Source organism: Nannospalax galili, unplaced genomic scaffold (genome assembly GCF_000622305.1).
Source record: "Nannospalax galili isolate Female #2095 unplaced genomic scaffold, S.galili_v1.0 scaffold100, whole genome shotgun sequence".
NCBI classification, from domain to species: Eukaryota; Metazoa; Chordata; class Mammalia; order Rodentia; family Spalacidae; genus Nannospalax; species Nannospalax galili.
In genome coordinates this window covers 5,735,859-5,755,044 of record NW_008352891.1, presented here as the reverse complement: position 1 = coordinate 5,755,044, position 19,186 = coordinate 5,735,859, and the positions used below count along the sequence as shown (strand labels likewise).

At 44.8% G+C, this 19,186-nt stretch overlaps 1 protein-coding gene across 1 annotated transcript in view; it reads left to right on the top strand.

The window, feature by feature from the left end:
• Positions 1-14,177, top strand: part of Grhl1 (grainyhead like transcription factor 1) — a 67,467-nt gene extending 53,290 nt beyond the window's left edge. The window contains exons 10-16 of the mRNA XM_008850124.2: positions 2,397-2,448; positions 3,563-3,702; positions 5,070-5,107; positions 7,605-7,696; positions 7,924-8,009; positions 10,522-10,586; positions 12,699-14,177. Of these exons, the coding sequence (XP_008848346.1) occupies positions 2,397-2,448; positions 3,563-3,702; positions 5,070-5,107; positions 7,605-7,696; positions 7,924-8,009; positions 10,522-10,586; positions 12,699-12,813 (588 nt within the window). The 3' untranslated portion in view covers positions 12,814-14,177. The remainder of the gene's footprint in view (positions 1-2,396; positions 2,449-3,562; positions 3,703-5,069; positions 5,108-7,604; positions 7,697-7,923; positions 8,010-10,521; positions 10,587-12,698) is intronic.
• Positions 14,178-19,186: the final 5,009 nt, after the last annotated feature.

The following is a 19,186-nucleotide window of genomic DNA, read 5'->3' as shown; positions in this document are numbered from 1 at the left end:
TTCGCTTGGAAGCATGGAGGAAATATTTCCTCTGTGTTGACCCTCCTCTTTCTTGACTGGACACTGGTTCAAGTCCATCTGGTGGGGTCTCTGTGGCCTCCTTGATCAAGAGGACAGGTGACTCACCACAGTTACAGGACATTTTGAGAGATGCTCCACAGTCCCCTGGAACTTAGTTGACTTAGGAGGGCAAGGAGCAAAAACTGCCCTTTATGTCCTTTAGACCAAATTACTATAGGCCTCAAAGTATGGCTGTTAAACATCCAAGAATGTTAGTTCCACCAGTCTGGTACTTTTAATTCCTGTGTGTCATGTAGATAAAGCTTGGGCAAAGACCAAACACTCTCAGATACCTTGCCTAGACATATATTCTTTGATCTAGTTCTATGTATAATTTGTCAGTAGGTTGTTGGACTAATATGGTTCCTTCTGGTTTTTTAAAAACTAGCTAGGCATTATTTGTCTCTTGCATTGTCTAACTCTTCCACCATGGTTTACCCCTTTAAGGTGCCCCCATTTTTCCTATTTCTCCCTTAATAATACCCTTCTCCTATGGTCCCACCTCTCTTGAGCTCCTTCTTTCCCTTTATCCCCTAGGTTTCTTGTATAACCTTCCCTCCCACCTCCCCTTAAAATTGACAACTGATTGCTGCTAGATGAGGAACAGCTGATCAATCCCCCTCCCCTTAAAATTGACAACTGATTGCTGCTAGATGAGGAACAACTGATCTTCCTAAAACAAGGATCTCTAGATAGGCTGACTAGACTCAGCAGACAGACAAGCACTGACGAATGGCTGGGGGAGCCAACAACACAGTGGACAGTAACAGGGATGACAGAGTATATGGGCTCCAGTGGACGGGGAGGATATGGGAGGGTGCCATTTGGGAAGTGGATATATAGATGAAATAAGGTTGTTTGGGATGTTCTGTATGATATACATACACAAAAATCAACAAATTAAAAAATGACTTATATTTGAGGAGGAAGCATAAAAATTTACTTCATGTTAATTAGTAGAGGTGATAAACAGTACCATTGAAATCTACCTGATGACTTTATATCCATACTCAGGTGCCAAGGACCCAACCATGACTAGTAATAATCAGATTAATAGAGATTAGAGACACATGTACAAACATCTAAGCGTTAGTAGCATTAAAAATGAGTCTTTCTGCAGGAAACAGCATATTTTAAAATGAAATGGAGATCCTTTTTAAAGGTTAAAAACTCATTCAATTTTATGTCTTACAGGTCTATATACTAAGCTCAATATTGTATAACCATATTTAATTCAACTGTTAACCTAAAAAATTTACAGCCACTTTTGAAAGAGATATATCCTTGCTCTGGAAATTGTTATTGAATATGTTATAGCTGTAATGAAATGCTTCTTCTAATCATGTGGTTATTTAAAAAAAAACATTCAAAATTTTTAAAAAAAACACATTAATTCAGAAAAAAAAAAAGCTGGAGAGATGACTTAGTAGTGGTTAAGAGTCCTTGTTCCCAATATCCACATCATGTGGTTCACAACTGCTTCTAACTCCAGCTCCAGAGGATCTGACACCCTTTTCTGGCCTTTGCTGGCACCCACATACATATGGCATACACTCACACTCACACATACACACATACCCATAAATAAAAATAAAATAAATCTTAAGGGCTACAGAGACAGTAAGAGTGCTTGCTGCTCTTGCAGAGAACCAGAGTTCAGTTCCCAGTACCTACATCAGGGAGCTCACATTGGCCTGTAACTTTAGTTCCAGAGGATCTAGTGCCCTCTTCTGGCCACCATGGGTACCTGTACACAGAGACACAAATTAAAAAAATATATATTTTTAAAGAAGTTTTAAAATTTTTATTTGTTGCTGGGCGTGGTGGTACACATCTTTAATCCCAGCACTCGTGAGGCAGAGGCAGGCAGATCTCTGTGAGTTCAAGGCCAGCCTGGTCTGCATAGCAAGTTCCAGGACAACTGGGTGAATATGATGTGCTTCAAGCAAAGGAATGGGCTTTTTAGAGGAAACGGATATGACAAACCCTATGAATATAGTGATAGAGCTCATCTCCCAAGAAGAAAGAGATGGGGTTGGAGAGATGCTCAACTGTTAAGAGCACTGGCTGCTCTTGCAGAGGACTTGGGTTTGGTTTCCGTGACTAGCAACCATCCCTCTCCTTACTCCAGTTCCAGAGAATTCAATGCCCTCTCCAGTTCCAGGCGATCTGATGCCCTCTGTTGGCCTCTGTGGGCATTGTATGACAGGGATGCACTTACATGCATGCAGGCAAAACATACATACATGTTAAATAAAATAAAAAGAAGAAGAGAGCTGAATGTTTCCAAAGAAGATCTGATCCACAGGCTCTGTCTTGTCTCCTTTTACTTTCAGGGAGCTGAGCGGAAAATCAGGGATGAAGAACGAAAGCAAAGCAAGAGAAAAGGCAAGTGTGCTCACCACAGCTCCCAGGGAATGCCTGGTGGTGACCATGTCACAGCCTGCCCCCCCATGGAATGTGGGCTGGACTGAGCAGCGGCTGACATGGTGGGTGCCACGTGGCCCTGCTGCTATGTGGTGCCAACATTCCTGCCTTCACCAGGTGCCCCAGATGAGGGTAGAGGCTCACTCACAGAACTACAGAGTAGTGTCTTGGATTGTCCAAGTTCAGGCTTTTTCAGGTGCTGCTTCCTGAAAAGCAGCACATGTTCCCCAGGAGTGGCCACTGCAGTCAGGGCTTGTCCCCATTGGTATGCCTGGTGATAATACCCCTGAGAATCCAGGACATCTGGATTCCCATACATGCCATCTTCTTATGTGCAGTCTAATACCCACAGAGCTGCTTAGACCTTCCTCCAGGAAAGCCTTTGTTTTATTTTTCTTTCTTTAAAATGTGACCAATATTCATAGCCACAAAATCTTATATATAAAAGACTTTTGGGCCTTAGTGTTTCATCTGTGGTCCTGGGCTTCTAGCATGTTCTGTGACTCAACAGGTATCAGTCCCACTGCATGTGAGTCAGGATTCTCTCACTGGCATCAAAGTACTCCCTCTGAGTACCACTGGAGAGCAGCTAAGGAATGGGCAAGCCTCACTGCTGTATGCCAGGGCAGGTGATGGGAAGACAGAATCCACATTAATAAATTAGAAGCGACATTCCTATTCTTAAGCTCTCTGTCAGGTCTCTGGAAAGTTCTGGAGTCAAATGTAAGCTATTTAATAAGGGCCAAGAAGGTAGAAATACTTCTAGATTGTGTTCACACAAGTTTTAGCCTTTCAGATGAGGACTACCCATGCTTACTTCTGTTCCAAATCTACTTGTGTCTGTGTGATCTAAAGACACCTGTTTGTGTTGCTCTTAATAAGGCATTCAGTTGATTGTATTACAAGTGCACTCAGCAAATCCTTTATGTAAATGGTGGTTTTTCTCTTAGTGCAGGGCACAGGACATGGTCCTCACAATGCTATCATTTTAATTTTTTGAATTTGGGGGAAATGCTTGGTGATTGCTTCCAGCCTGTAACTATAATCGATTGATTACTTCCATTTGTCCCCCCAGTTTCTGACGTTAAAGTACCACTGCTTCCCTCGCACAAACGAACGGACATCACAGTATTCAAGCCCTTCCTGGATCTTGATACCCAGCCTGTCCTCTTCATTCCTGATGTACACTTTGCCAATCTGCAGCGGGGCGCTCATGTAGGTGACCAGTCTCTTCGGGGAGGCTGCAAGCACAAGGCCTGACAAAGAGGAACACTTTGGCCTTTTTTTGAGACAGGGTCCCACTATGTAGCCCTGACTGGTCTGGAACTTGCTATGTAGATCAGGCTGACCTTGAACTCACAGAGATCTACCTGCCTCTGTCTCCCAAGTGCTTGAATTAAAGCCACAATCACCACCATGCATTGGGACCACTCTGGCATTTTTCATGGAGTCAAACTGCAGTGGCCCTTGACCAGTTTAGTCTGTTCTCTGGAGTGTTCAGTCATGGTGGTCAGATACCCATACAATCAAATGCTAGATGGTGCTTATCCAAAGACTCCATTGGTGTTCATTCTTTCATATCATAACTAATTTAAAGGTGCCCAGAATACTGCCTAGAGAGATGGCGCAATGGTTAAGCGCACTGGCTGCTCCTGCAGAGGACCCAAGTTCAAATCTCAGATCTCACATAGCAGCTAACAACTGTCCATAACTCCAATTCCAGGGGATCCAACCCCCTCTTCTGACCTCCGTGGACATTACATGACATAGGTGCACTTACATGCAGGCAATACATGCATAAACATAAAATAAATAACAAATAATAAATAAAATATTTTAAAGGTGCCCAGAATAGCAACATAATCTGGAGTTTGAGTCTGTAATCATGTGAGTTTAGCTCAGGCAATACCTGTAACTTAGCGAGAACTTCCAAAGGCTCGTCCTGTGGCTTCTGTGGCTGAACTGTCATTGGCACATGCTATACATCTAAATCTTAGCAACTCATGCAAAATTTAAAAGTAACCACTCCTTGCTATGTGGTGAAAGCCGGAAATGGACTCTGGCAGAGAAACTTTTCTTTTTGTACTGAGCCTAGATAAATATCATGAAGATGCTCTTCCATGCACTTAGTAGACAGGTCTGTGAGGACTAATGGGTTTTTAGAGTTCCTGAGGAGAGCTGTTTCTGGTGAGAGGCTTCAGGATGAGCAGCAGACTTTCTGTAAAGTAGCTATTTTGAGCTTTTGGGTCTCTGCCATCTCCTGTGGGCTGTTCAGCTCTGCTGTTCTGAGGCAGAAGCACTCATGCTCAGTAGGTGAATGAACTAGTGGGGCTTCCTTTCATAGACTGTTTACATTAACAGGCTTCCACCAGGTTTGGTCCACAGAGCACCAACCTGAGTTAGACTTCAAGACAGCTGTAAAACTCTGGGCATTGAAAAGTGCAGCTACAAGATTGTGTCTTTTAGAAAAAAAGATGGTATTAGGTTGGTCAAATACAAAATTATCCCCATTTTAGGACTAATTACTTATGGTGAAATATTTTGAACATTTTTTGAAAAGCAATCTGTGTTTCTGGTTTTAGGTTCTTTCCATTGCCTCGGAAGAACTGGAGGGTGAAGGGTAAGATTTATGCTTTTTAAATTTTTTTACTTTAATAAGCTTATTTTATTTTGAAGTAATCGCAAACTTAGGGAAAAACTACAGACACAATACAAAGAAAAAGGAATGCATTTTCCTCTAAGCTTTGTAAGTGTAAGTTTCTCAGCCAAACCTGATAGTACTCACCTCCTGCCATCCCAGCACTTGGGAGCATTTGGGAGACTGAGGCACAAAGATCATGTATTCAGGAACAGCCTGGGCTTCACAAGACCCTGTTTCTTTTTTTCTTTTTTTTGAAACAGGGTCTCTCTGTAGTCCTAGCTGTCCTAGAACTCACTATGTAGACCAGGCTGGCCTCGAACTCTCGAATTCATAGAGATCCGCCCACCTGCCTCTGTCTCCCAAGTGCTGGGATTAAAGGCATGTGCCACCACATCCGGCAAGACCCTGTTTCAAATAAAAAAATAATTGCTGACTCCAAGCCCCAAGTACTGGGCTTTGTTTCTCTAAACAAAGTTCTCTCCCCACATCCAGTGGTCAGGACATGGACACTGATGCTTTAAGCCTCAGACTCCATTTCAGTTTTTCTGGTTGTCCAGTAACTTCCTTTATGGCAACACAGAATCCAGTTCAGAGCCTCACGTGGTGTCGTCATCCTTAGTCTGAACCAGTCTGGCTCTATGTACCACTCCTCATGAAACACATGATTGAGGAAATTACAGACCATTGTTTGGTGTGGCACCTTCAGCTCAGGCCTCACCATGCACTTCAGCTGTGTGTGTTGCAGTACTAACCTCCTGGCCACACTGCCCTCCAGCATATGCTCCCTTCGGTACTCAGTTCAGCTTATCCTGTTCCCGCACTCACAGTGACCACAAGACTAAGCCTCTCTGCTCTGGGAACGGGTACACCATACCCCCATAAATACCTCACTCTCCACCAAACTTTCCATTTATCCACTAATTTATTTTTCTCAGTACAGAACTTGGTTTCTCATTTGAGGTTGCAATCCATCACTGACACTCACAGGGATACATGGATTGCCCTAGAGTTGACACAGGGAAGTTAGCCCTTGGTGTGGCCACTGGTCCTTTTGATCTGGCACTCACTCTTAGAGTACTGCCTTGTACTCAGATGCTGTGTATTCCCTGTCTAGCCACAGAACCAGTCTCTTGTTCAAGAAACCCTGGCTCCCTTTGGTGGAGGAGGTATTTGGAGCCCAGGACAGGAACCTAAGGCTCCCCCTGAGGCCTTGCTGCTGTCCCATGTGGACAGCCTGTTGGCTCCCTTGGGCTCTGCACCCAGCAGCCTCTTGATGTTTATAATTGCTACAGTCTATTCAGGCTACAGCGTTATGGCTTGGGACTGAATTTTGAAGGAGGGGAAGGTTCTGCTTTGGTTCTGCTTTTTAAAATCTTTTTCTCCTAACACAAAAGTACATGGTGATAGAGAGCCTAGCTATCAGTACCATCATCAGCCCTCCCTTCTCTCACCTAGGTTTTGGTTTTGAGATCTGGTCTTACCCTAGCCCAGGCTGGTCCTAGGCTGCACTCAAACTTATGAGATCTTCCCTCAGGCTCCTGAATGCTAGGATTATAGGCAGGAACCATCACACCCAGCTGTTTTGGCTTGGTTTTTACTGCCCCTCAACTTTGTTGGGCTCTCAGCCCACACTTATTAAGGCAGCTGTGCCTTCTCCCGTGACTGAGCCTGCATTGCCTCTTCCATTCTTGGTGTTTCAGACATGGGTTCTGCAGGTACCTTCACCAGGTGCCTGTTGGGAACTGGAGATGAGATGCACAGATACTTTAAGACTCAACCCTTATTCCTGAAGTGAGTGCCTTCCTCAAAGTCAAGCATTCACTGTCTTCATTTTCAGTCATCTGACAGTTTCTTCACTCACCTCACAGACTCTCCCCAAAAACATGCCTTGCAGGCAGTTTCTCAGACCTGCGCACTTCCCCTCACTCCTTGTCCACTCTGCCCTTTTGTTTCTGTGGACACCACAATATGTTAAGCCTTAGAAGCTACGCTGTCACTGTCACCCAGTTCCTCTCAGACTGCCCTACCTGTGGGTCTAGAGACCCCTGCAATGCAGATTACACACTTTGGCCATAGCAGTTCATCTCATAAAACTTTCAGATTCCCTCTTTCCTGTGACATAAAATCTGATTCCTTACAGCAAGACAATGGAGCCAGCCCCCCGTTGGCCTGGCTTTGTGTTTCCCTCTCACACTTGTCAAACCTACCTCTGCTATAACATTTTTCTGGAAAGTGGCCCTCTGTCCTTGGGAAGGTGGCTAAGTTAATGGAAGAGCCTGGAAGATGTCCAACATGTCATTGGGTGGGCTAGGTCCATCACTAAATGCCTATGAACCTGCCCTCAGTTATTATCTTGCTTCGGACCAGATAAAGAATGGGAGGAATTTGAGTCTAGTATTTAGTGCTGTGCATTAAAACTCCTTCTACCTGTGTAGTTAACCAAAGTAGTAGTGACGTTGTTTTGAATCACCCACAGGTCTACCTTGAAAAGGGGGCCATTCGGACCGGAAGATGACTTTGTTGTCCCACCTCCTGCTAAACTGACTCGGATAGAGGAACCAAAGAGAGGTGTGTTGGTTCCTATTGATTGAGGGGAATTTTAAGTCAGTAGGGAGTTCACAAACTCGGTTGGTCCGGTTCAGGGGGAAGCTGCAGCTGGGTCCTGGGACTCAGGCTGTGGTGGTATGTGTTGCTGTCCCTGATGGAACTGTCTTAACACATACCTGATCTATCTTCATAGTTTGCTCATTAACTACTTCCTTTGCCTTTCCTCTTTGCTCTTGACTGGGAACTAGTGCTGCTCTATGTCCGAAAGGAGTCAGAAGAAGTCTTCGATGCCCTGATGCTCAAGACCCCATCTCTGAAGGGCCTGATGGAGGCGGTAAGGAGGACATTTGCTGTAGTCCTTTTTAAAAATGATAGAAACCTCCTCAGCTTCCCACTGAAAAGTTAGTAGACCTTCCAGTTCCTCTGCTCTGCTGGGAACTTGGCCCTTCCCCCAGCTGTGCTGTGTGTGCTTGTAGAACTGCCCACATTTGACCTGCCTTGGGCCATCCTCACTTAACTGCAGGTCTGTCTTGTTCACACGGGCATCTTGCCCCTCATGCCCAGCCTGTAGCTGGTAGATGGATCGCCTTTGCATGTTTGTCTGATGAATCTGTGATAACCTATGGAGTAATTTAACTTTTGTATTCTTGATTAAAGAGAGAATTCATATAGCTAATCACTTAGAAGCTATCAAAAATAAAAACTTCATTCACCTGGGTGTAGTGACACACATTTTTAAGCCCAGCACTCTGTGAGATTGAAGCCAGCCTGTCTTATATAGCGAGTTCCAGGTCAGCTAGGGCTACAGGGAGACCCTGTTTCAAAAAAAAAAAAAAACAACCCTTCATTCATAAAACTGGCTCGTTTGGACCTGGCACATATCTGTAACTCTAGCATTGTGGAGACTAGGACAGATTGAGAGTTTAAGGCCAGTCTGGGCTATGTAATTATACCCTGTCTCAAAACAAAAATGCCAGCTTCTCAGTCTGCCTTTGCTCCTTGTCTTTGCTGAACTGTGCAAGACCTTACCCAGAACATATCCAAGAAAATGCAGAAGCACGACCTGTGGCAACCACAAATCCGCCACAGGAGCTACAGGGGGCTGTAGACAGCTGGCTGATGTCCCCTTGAGGATGTCAGTAGGAAGAAGCATAGGAGAAGGGTGCATGTTGACTCCCCTTTCTGCTTTGCCCTTGGCCAAAATTCTAGTATTAGTGCTACATCCTGATGTTTTCCAACCTTAGGCCCCTATCGACCATGGGAATCTTTAATGTCAACATGGTACATAATTGAAATTGGACTAGAAACATCCCTCAGTTCTCCTGACAACTGTGGTGTGCTGAACCCACTTGATAAGTCTTTTTAAAAAAAAAACACAGTTTCACTATTTAACCCAGGCTGGCCTAGAACTCACTATGTAGCATTGTAATGGCCTCAAGCCCCAGATCCTACCTCTACCTCTCCATTGCTTGGATTTCAGGCATGGACTGCCACAGCCAACTTTGTGCCAGAAGCCACTGGAGTCACTAGCCTGTGTGACATAGTGCTAAATGGAGTGTAGTATCCAGATAGGAAAGCAGAAACAATTAAAAAGAACAAGAACTTCACATGTAGATCTTCAGATACAGAAAATGCACTGAAAGTGAACAGAGCAAAAGAGAGGACAGTGAGTCTCATGTGATCTTCCTGCTTGAGTTGGCCTCAACTAAGTGATCTTCCATCCTGAGTGCTGGGATGACAGATGTGCCCACCATGCCCATCTTCACTGTTCCTTAAGAATCACACAGACTTGATTATAAGCTTGGGGAGTGTGGAAAAGATGGATAGTTACTGTATCTGTTGTCCACAACCTTCAAGAAATGAATGCATGTTGTTTGCCAGACCCACAGCAGGCATAGTACAGAGGGGGCCCTGTGTGAGCTTGGGCCTGAATGAGTGAAGCTGTGGTGATACTGGCTTCTTGGGTGGAGCGAATACAGCACAGCAATGCAAGTAGGCAGTGAAGGAGCTAAAACTGCTCTGTGAGTGAACACAAAGCCTTTTAATTTACAAAAACAAGTCATGGCCACATAATCCATCACATTGTCCCAGTTATTAATTTTTTTTCAATCATGTGGCTTGTTGGCAACTATATTAATTAGGGAAAATACCAGCACCCTTTACCAGGACATGGGCTGGGCCCTGATAATCTCTTTATGTAAGCATCTTTGATGAATAGAGGCTAAAGTAAGCTCAAGGCCAGTCTGGGCTACATAGTAAGATTTTGTCTCAAAAAAACAAAACAAAACAAAAGACAGCAACAACAGAAAACAAGAGGTGGGAGAAGTGGCTCAGCAATTAAGAATGCTTGCTCTTGCAGGAGACGTAGGTTTGGTTCCCAGCACCCACATTGGGTGGTTCACAGCTGCATATAACTCCAGTTCCGAGGGATCCAGCACCCTCTTCTGGCCCACGAGGGTGTATACACACACACACACACACACACACACACACACACACATAAAAATAAATCTTTTGAAAGGTGGGGCGGAGAGATAGATAAGTGGTTAAGAGCACTGACTGCTCTTGCAGAGGACCCAGGGGACCCAGGTTCAGTTCCCAGGACCCATATGGCAGCTAAGAACTGTCTGACTCCAGTTCTAGGGAATCCAGCACTGCCTTCTGGCCTCAACGGGCATTGGACACACAGGTACACTTACATGCAGGCAAAACACTCATACACATAAAGTAAGTAAATAACAAGGTAAAATGGGAAGTTAAGTGACTATATATTCTGTGTGCGTGGTTATTTGTTTTTTAAGGGCTTGAAAATAGCATTTTGTGATTGTTTTTCTCTGTTCTTTTAGATCTCAGACAAATATGATGTCCCCCATGACAAGATTGGGAAAATATTCAAGAAGTGCAAAAAAGGGTGAGCTGGGATGGGCATTCTGTGTGGCCTCTGAAGATAGTCACACCATAGCACACTCACATTGGCTAGAAACAGCCATAAAAACATCCATGCTACCAGCTGGGGGTTTTGGTGTTGTTTTATTTGGAGACGGGGTTGAGTCAGGGTCTCACGCAACATGTATCCCTGGATGACCTGGAACTCACAGAGTTCTCCTACTTCAGCTTTCTAAGTGCTGGGATACATGTGTGAAGCACCATGTCTGGCTTGCTTTTCCTTATTAAATTATTTACTTAAAATTGATCTTCCTGAGGCTGGAGAGATGGCTCAGCAGTTAAGAACACTGGTTTTTCTTACGGAAGACCCAGGTTCGAATCCCAGCACACACATGGCAGCTAACAACTGTCCGTAACTCCAGTCCCAGGGGATCCAACAGCCTCTTCTGACCTCCTCAGGCATTGCATGACACTATTGCACTTACCTACAATGCAGGCAATACACGCATACACATAAAATAAAAATAATAAATATTTTTTAAAGTTTTTTAAAAAATTGATCTTCCTTTGAAGGTCAGTTTATTCACGGACAATCTATATTTGCCCTTCCCGTTCCTAGCAGCCATGAAGCAGCAGCACCATGTTCCAGGGTGTGTGATGAAATTGATCAAAGATATCAGAAACCTCCATTTCCACCCCCAGCCAGGTGCTGGCCTGGGCAGTACATGCCACTTGCCTAATTTTCACTTCATCTTTGAGATGGGTTTTAGTACATATAAATGAGACACCTGAGGCTCAGAGAGTGCAGCAGGCTTATCCAGGATCACATGGTTTGATGTGACTCAAACCAGTTTTGACTGACTCCAAAAACCCCCCACCTTTTTTTTTTTTTGTCTTTTTGAGACAGAGTCTCCCTGTAGACCTAGTTGGCCTGGAACCTGGAACTGGCTATGTAGACAAGCTGGCCTTGAACTCACAGAGATCTGCCTGCCTCTGCCTCCTGAGTGCTGGGATTAAAGGTGTGCACCACCACGCCTGGCTCAGTCCTTGCCCTTTCTACTTCAACACCATACCCTGGGTTGTATTTCAAGTTATATAACATTGCTTCTTGTCCAGAAATTAATTTTATTACATTTTATTTCTTTATTTGTGTGTGTGTGTGCTTGTATACATGCATGTATACACATCCATGCCACAATGCACCTGTGGCGGTCAGAGGATGACTTACAGGAGTCAGTTCTCTCCTTCTACCATGTGGGTTCAAGGGATAGAATTCAGGTTGGCAGACTTGGCAGCAAGCACCTTTACCTGTTGAGCCATCTCACTGATCCTAGAAATTATTATTAATTATTTTCCTTAAGTGTTTGTGCACTTTGCCATGGATAAGCAGAGAATATAGTACAAAACCTTTTTGTCTTATTTCTAAACCAAATCCTAATTAGAATTTTCTAGATGAAAATTAATGGGAAGGATTAAGCTTAAGTAGTTTGTTTAAACTTTGAGGATAACTTGCTGGGAAGATGATTGGCTGCTGGGACGATGATTGGCTAAGTGGCTGTGACTTCATTCAGTTCACAGTGATGAGCTCTACTCCTACACTTTTTTATGTGTATAAGTGTATTGCCTGCATATATGGAAGTGTACCTGTGTTGTACAATGCCTGTGGAAGTCAGAAGAGGGCATCAGGTCCTCTGGAACTGCAGCTAAGGATGGTTGTTAGCCGTCATGTGGGTGCTGGGAATCATATCAGCCAGTGCTCTTAATTGCTGAGCCGTTTCTCCAACCCCTATACTGGTACACTTTCTAAAGCTCGACAACGCATATTCTACAAGTTTACTTTTTCATATTGGGTCCCATTTAGTGAGTGAGCACTCTCAGAAGTGATAAACAGGCAGCATTTCCTGTCTTCCCCTGCATCCACCCCTGGAATGCTTGTCTCGGCTCCCTCCCACCCCAGTTCTCACTGGTCCTGCCACAGACATAGGCACCATGGTTCTCCATCTTCAGGATAAGGCAGGTGTGGCATAGGAGGGTATTAGCAGTGTTCTCACAGGTCAGTGCAGAGCTCAGGTAAATCCAAGTCTCACTCCAGAGCTGAGTGGGGTGGTGGAGATTCATCTCCTGTCTCTTTGTCCAGGATCCTGGTGAACATGGATGACAACATTGTGAAGCATTATTCTAATGAAGACACCTTCCAACTGCAGATTGAAGACGTGGGCGGATCGTACAAACTCACCCTGACAGAGATCTAAGGCATGGGGCCTTCAGCCCCCCAGGAGTGGGAGTTCCATGAAAGTATTCCACAGATCTTATTGTCAGCCAGCGAAGGAGCCCAGGTGCCCACTCTGCAGACACAGTGATGTCAGGGAAAGGACTCCTTTCATGCAGGAGATGGAGCTGTGTGTAATATGTTGCATTGGTGTTTTTCACAGGACAGAATCCACCTATCGATGTGTTTGAATTTCTAATGTACTTAGGAAACTAAAAGTGAGAACTTTATCCTGGGGTTTAGCAGACTCTGGGAACCTTTGGGCTTTCTGCTACATTACTTCTCACAATCTTGGGAGATTGGCCTTGAGTCCATGATAGCGGTGGTCAGCTGGCTAGTGGGAGTCAGGAAGGCAGTAGGCTTGGCTTTGAGGGTTTTGTGTTCTTGCCTGACCTCAGTCTAACTTGATTGCCTCAGGGAGTGCGCCCAGCCCCTGAGCAGTGAAGGGCTGAGCTCTCTCCCTCCACCTCTCATCCCCCAATAATGTTTACTATTAGGGCACGTTACTGGAACCTTCCCTTGCAATTTCCTTGGACATATCAACTGCCTCTCTTATGAAGAACTTAAAATGGGTTATAGTGTGAAATTAGTTAAGTTAAAGCTGAATTGTATATAAGTGCAATATCTTTTTGAAGGTCTGTCTGTAAATGTGTACATACGTGTCTGATATAAATATATAATATATAAATACAGTATCTGTGTACAGATAGTGAAGGTAAACAGAAAGATCTACCTTGAAAACTTCCCTAAAGAAGAGGTTAAGTTATTTTTGATAATATGGACCAAGCAGATAGAATATTGTGTTTTCCCAAACACAAGCATAGCCAGGCCATCTTGAGTGACAGAATCTGTCTGCTCTTGAGAATGTCCTCGTGGTTTCTGCACTGTTTAGCAAGTGGAGTGAAAGGAGGACTCGACTGCAGTTGCTGCCTGTGGTGTATACAAGTGTCAGCCAGCTGTGCCCATGCAGAATGAAAAACAGGGTCACAGCACACTACTGTCACCACTGTGAGCCAGGGATGGAACCCAAAATGGGCCTGAGAAGTGCTTTGACTTTACTGTGTTTTAGAGCATCAAAGCTTTGATGACCTTGTATGTTACAATACTAGAAAACACTCATGAACTTATATTACTGTGGCAGGGGAGTGTTTTGTACACATTTAAATATTTAAGAAAACTTTTAAAATGTAATTTTATAGCAAAAACTGTAACAAATATAATTGCGGGTCTCTTTTAGGTTCAGGGAACTAGAATAGGTCATTTGTATAAGTAGGATTGTTAGCTACAATCTTAAGCTAAAATAGCCTAATGTATGTGAACTAGATTGCTGGTTTTCTAAGATATGGGATATGGGTTATACAATAATATTTTATATTTTGTTTTATGAAATCAATTTTACTTGTTTTTAATTGTATCATTGAACATATATTTTAAACCAAAGGGATTAAATTTTATATGTATATTTCATAATATGTCATTTTCCATTATTTATTTAACTCCTTCATTCCTTTTTTTTTTTTTTTTGTCTTTTTGAGACAGGGTCTCTCTGTAGCCCCAGCTGTCCTGAACTCACTATGTAGACCAGGCTGGCCTCGAACTCACAAAGATCCACCTGCCTCTCTGCCTTCCAAGTGCTGGGATTAAAGGCTTGCGCCACCACGCCCAGCTACCATCATTTTCTTTTTCTTCCCTTTTTTATTTTTTGAGTTCAGACTGACTTTGAACTCATGACACACCTGCCTCAGCCTCCTCAACACTGACTGGGTTTACAAGCATGTACCACCATGCCTAAAATATATTTTTTAATGAACATGATGCAATGAATGGAGCCAACTCCCTGGATGATTTCCTGTCACATCTGTGCGTTTTCCACTCTGATCCTTGAGTGCAAAGTCAAGCCTCTGTCTGCAGCCTGGGCTACCGATGACTTAGTGGCTCAGGTTCGGCTCATCGTGGAGAGCTAGGGTAGATGGCAGCTGTCCTGTGGGAACTCTTCTTCCTGCCCCTGTTCCCAGTTCTGCTGCCAACCTCCTCCTCACCCAGGTCTGACTTCTGACCCAGAACCTGGCTTTGCCCTGGCAGCAGCAGCCTTCCTGGCCTCCCCAAGAGAGTTACCCTGTTCCTCAGCCCAGGATCCCTCTGAGCTGCTTCTGGTTGCAATAGGACACCTCTCTGGAGGGCCAGTTGATGTCCTTATCACCCTACCCAAGTCTAGTTACCTGGTAGATGCTCAAGAAACTTGTAATGGTGAGGTGACTGACTGGTCAGTACCTTCAGGTCACCCACTCACTTGCAAGACTAAAGCAGGAGGGTTTTGTAGAAGTTATAGGCTCAGAGATTAGTCCGGATGGGACTTGGATCATTAGTCCTCAGAGAAGAGCCAGTAGGTAAAAATTGTCTGGTGATTAGTGAGTGCTGAAGCACAGTTACCTGACAGAATGGCTTGAGGAAAGATGGTTTTAAGGGTATGACAGACCCCAGTTTGAGAGGGCATTCCAGAGGGAGGCCGAGTGGACCCCTGCATGTGGGGGACAGGCTGGACCACACCTGGGTAGAAGTGTTGAGCTGGTGTGCTTTGTTCATTCCCGTGACTCCATGTGCTCCAGGACGGAAGAGGTGTGTGACTGCCACGCAGTGTTGGCAGCATTTGCATCTCGCCTGATTCCCCAGCAGTGTGCAAGTCTTTGGTTCCTTACCTCTGCCTCCTGGAGGTCAGACCTAGCTCCCAGAGGGACTCCCAGGTTGTGCTAGGGTCTCTGTCTGAAGCCCCATTTTAAGTGCCATGTAAAGACCTAGGACCTTCTAGTTCTGGGCTAGAAGGAGAGCCTTGTCTCCTATAGCAGCAGAGCTGAAAATCAAATACAGAGCCTCATCCTGTGATTGCCTGGGTTATAGCCATGCAGGCTGTCTGTTAATGTAAGGAGATTGCTTGGAGGGAAATGGGACCCTGTAAGTTGGAATGGGGCCATGGGAAGATGGACAAAGCCGTAAAGAGACAGCTTCCCCATCCCCAGTGACAGTGGCCTCCCCGGAGCCCATAGCGCTAGTAGCTTTTCCACCTCCTTGAACAAAGTCCTCACAGTGGCAGGAATGGAGATTATACATTGGCTCAGTAACAGCCTTCCCCTCACCATGGTTGGTGTGGCTGTGGCCACTGCTGAGTGTCCAGTCTACTATGAGCACTGAGCCCCTCTCCATCATAGAAGGGACACTGTTACTGAAGTGTGCTTCCGTTAAAACAAGCATCTGCAGGCTTACAGAGTGCCCTGTCCACTGCCATGGAATTCTACACAGCATTGCCTCTGATCAAGGCACTCACTTCACAGACAAAGAAGTTTGGCAGTGAGCCCATGTTTGTGGAATTCTCTGGTCTTGCTATGTTCCTCACCATCTCAAGGGCTGGCTTAATAGAATTGTGGATTGTCTTTTGATACCTCAGTTACAAGGCCAACTATCCTTTATGAGGCTAAGACAAGTTTCTTCAGGAAGCTGCATGGGCTGTCCATGTGCATTCAATATATGCTGAGGATTCTCCTATAGCCAAACTTCTCATGTCTATGCACCAAAGGGTGATGTGGGAATGGCCCTATTCACTATGACTCCTCAGTGACTGGCAAAATTTTGCTTCCTGTCTGGTCATGTTAGCATATACTTTAATCCCAGCACTTTCAGGAGATCAAGGTCAGCCTTGGCTGCTTGGATTATTTAAGCCTGGGCTACATAAGACCCTGTCTTAAAAAAGAAAATAAGGGGCTAGAGAGATCACTCAGCAATTAAATGTGTGCTGCTCTTGCAAAGGCCCACATTCAGTTCACGCACCCACATTAAGTGACTCACAACCACCTATAAACTCCAGCTCTAAGGGATCTGATGCCCTCATCTGACCTCCACAGGCACTTGTACTCATGCACTTACCCACATACAGACACACATATACACATAATTGTTTTTAATTTAAAACAAAATGTTTTGCTTCCTGTTCCTTTGACTTTGTGCTCTGCTGGCCCAGTGATCTTGATTGTAAAGGGAGGAGTGCTTCTGCCAGGAGACAATACTGAGTCCATTGAGTTGGAGGTTAAGACTGCCACCCAGCATTTGGGCTCCTTGTGCCTGAGTCACCAAGCAAAGAAGAAAATTGTGGGGTGGTCTGGGTTAACTGATCAAAACTGCCAACATGAAATTGGACTACTACACGATAGAAATAAGGAAAAGAAGCACAGGAGCACAGGATCCCTTAGGGCCCATCTTACTATTGCCATGTCTTACATTTAAGGTCAGTGGAAAACTATAGCTCAATCCAGGCAGGACTACAGATGACTGAATTAGTTCTTTTTCTCATTACTATGACAAAACATTTAGCTAAAGCAACTCAGGGAGGGAAAGATTTGAGGAAGGCGTGGCAGCATGAGCTTGCCCCCATGAGGAGGTTCAGGAAGCAGAGGGGAAAGGCAGGTACTCAGTTGACTTTCTCTTTCCTTTTCATTCAGTTGGACACCAAGCCCATGGATAGAGTCACCCACATTCAGGGCAGGTCTTCCCCCTCAGTTAATCTTCTAGACATGTCCTTTCAGATACACCCAAATGTGTACCTCATTAATGCCCTAGATGTCCATTAATCCAATCAAGTTGACAATCAAAATTAACCCAGACTCTCCAGGAGATAAGGGACTCACTGATGTATTGAGCTTGCTTCAGTCAGAGCAAATACAGAGCAGGTAGAGGAAGGAGGTTGTAAGTGCCAGCTCCCGCCACATAACGAGTCAGCCACAAAAGTGACTATGATTGTCATGAGTAATTCCTCTTTATTTTTTTATGAGTACATTTGTATGCATGGATTCGTGTATGACACAAATGTTTTTTCTTCCTGTTTATTTGTTTACCATGTAATATAAGGTATGGATTACCTTATACCAGTATTTGAGGATTGTCACTTTTGTAGCATTGTATTTAAGTTGTGGGTTGTTAGGGGAATAAACGTCACACAAGTGATGAGTCTGTGTGCTAAACTGACAAACGTTGGACAAGATAAGAATTCCCAAGGAGCTGGAGAAACATCACTTCTGACAGTCTCTAGACTGTTTCTGGAAGAGATGAGCATTGGAGAACCAGGCATGGTGGTGGTGCACTTGGGAGGTGAAGGGAGGAGGATCAGCAGTTCAAGGTCACCCTTGACTGCATACTGAGTTCAATACCCGTCTAGGCTACAGGACTTCTTTCCTCAAAAAGCAAACAAACAAGGGCCAGCAAGATGGCTCAGCAGGTAAAGGCCCTTATAGACAAGCCTGACGATGTGAGTTCGATCCCCAGAACATACACAGTGGAAAGAGAATGGACTCCCACAGGTTGTCCTGTGCTGTAACATGTGCACCATCCAACTCTGGGTCTGATTAGAACAAAAAAGTGAGAAAGGGCTGATTTACTCTCGTTGAGCCAGTGCACCCATCTTTTTCTGTCTTCAGACATGGGTGCTCCTGGTTATCAGGTTTCCCTGAGTCTCTGGTAAGCAAATGAGTGACAGTGGAACTTCTCTGCCTCTATAATTGTGTGGTCCATGCCTCTATCTCCCCTTATATGTGCATGTATGTGTATAAAAGAGACAATGGGAGATATGTATACATGGTTATATACAAATTACACTTGCTTACATATAGATATCTACCTATCAACATATCTATCAATCTATCATCTACCCCTACCCCTTCTGTTTCTCAAGAGCATTTTAATCCACCAAAGGTCACAGAGTGCCCATTTCAGAGGTGAGCAGGCAATCAACCCCACTCCCTATCCTAGACAGTGTCTAGGGTGACCCCAATACCTAAGATTCAGCAATGCACAAAGGTGGCCCAGGTGGAAGCTGTTCTTGCCACAGTCCTTGTCTGGCCTCCTGGGGTCCTGGCCCCCCACACTGCTGTAGTTCCCAGCTCCCCCATAGGCCAGATTCTTCCATGACCTCACCCACCAAATCTCTGTCCTGCCAGAACATAGCAGGAGAGTGGACTTCTGGCTCTGCCAGTGCAGATGGAGCACAAGGTGTACCTAGCAGCCTGCACTGATGACTAGTTACCAGGCTCTTGCATGGAGCACTTCATCTCTGTTTGCACAACTGGTAGTGATAAGACTGAGCAAACATCCCCCAGGCCATGCAGCCAGACCATGCTCTTCAGAACCAGGGTGTCCCTAGGACCAGTAGTCTTTCTCCAGGAAGTCCCCAAGGAGGAGTGAGAAGCCCACACCCACATCAGCTATGCCTTAGAGTCCGGAAGCAGAGCAGGACTGGGCAAGGTCATCATCTCCATTTCAGAGAGAGGCAACCTGGCATCTCAGGGCTCAGTGACTTGTCACACAACCACAGACAT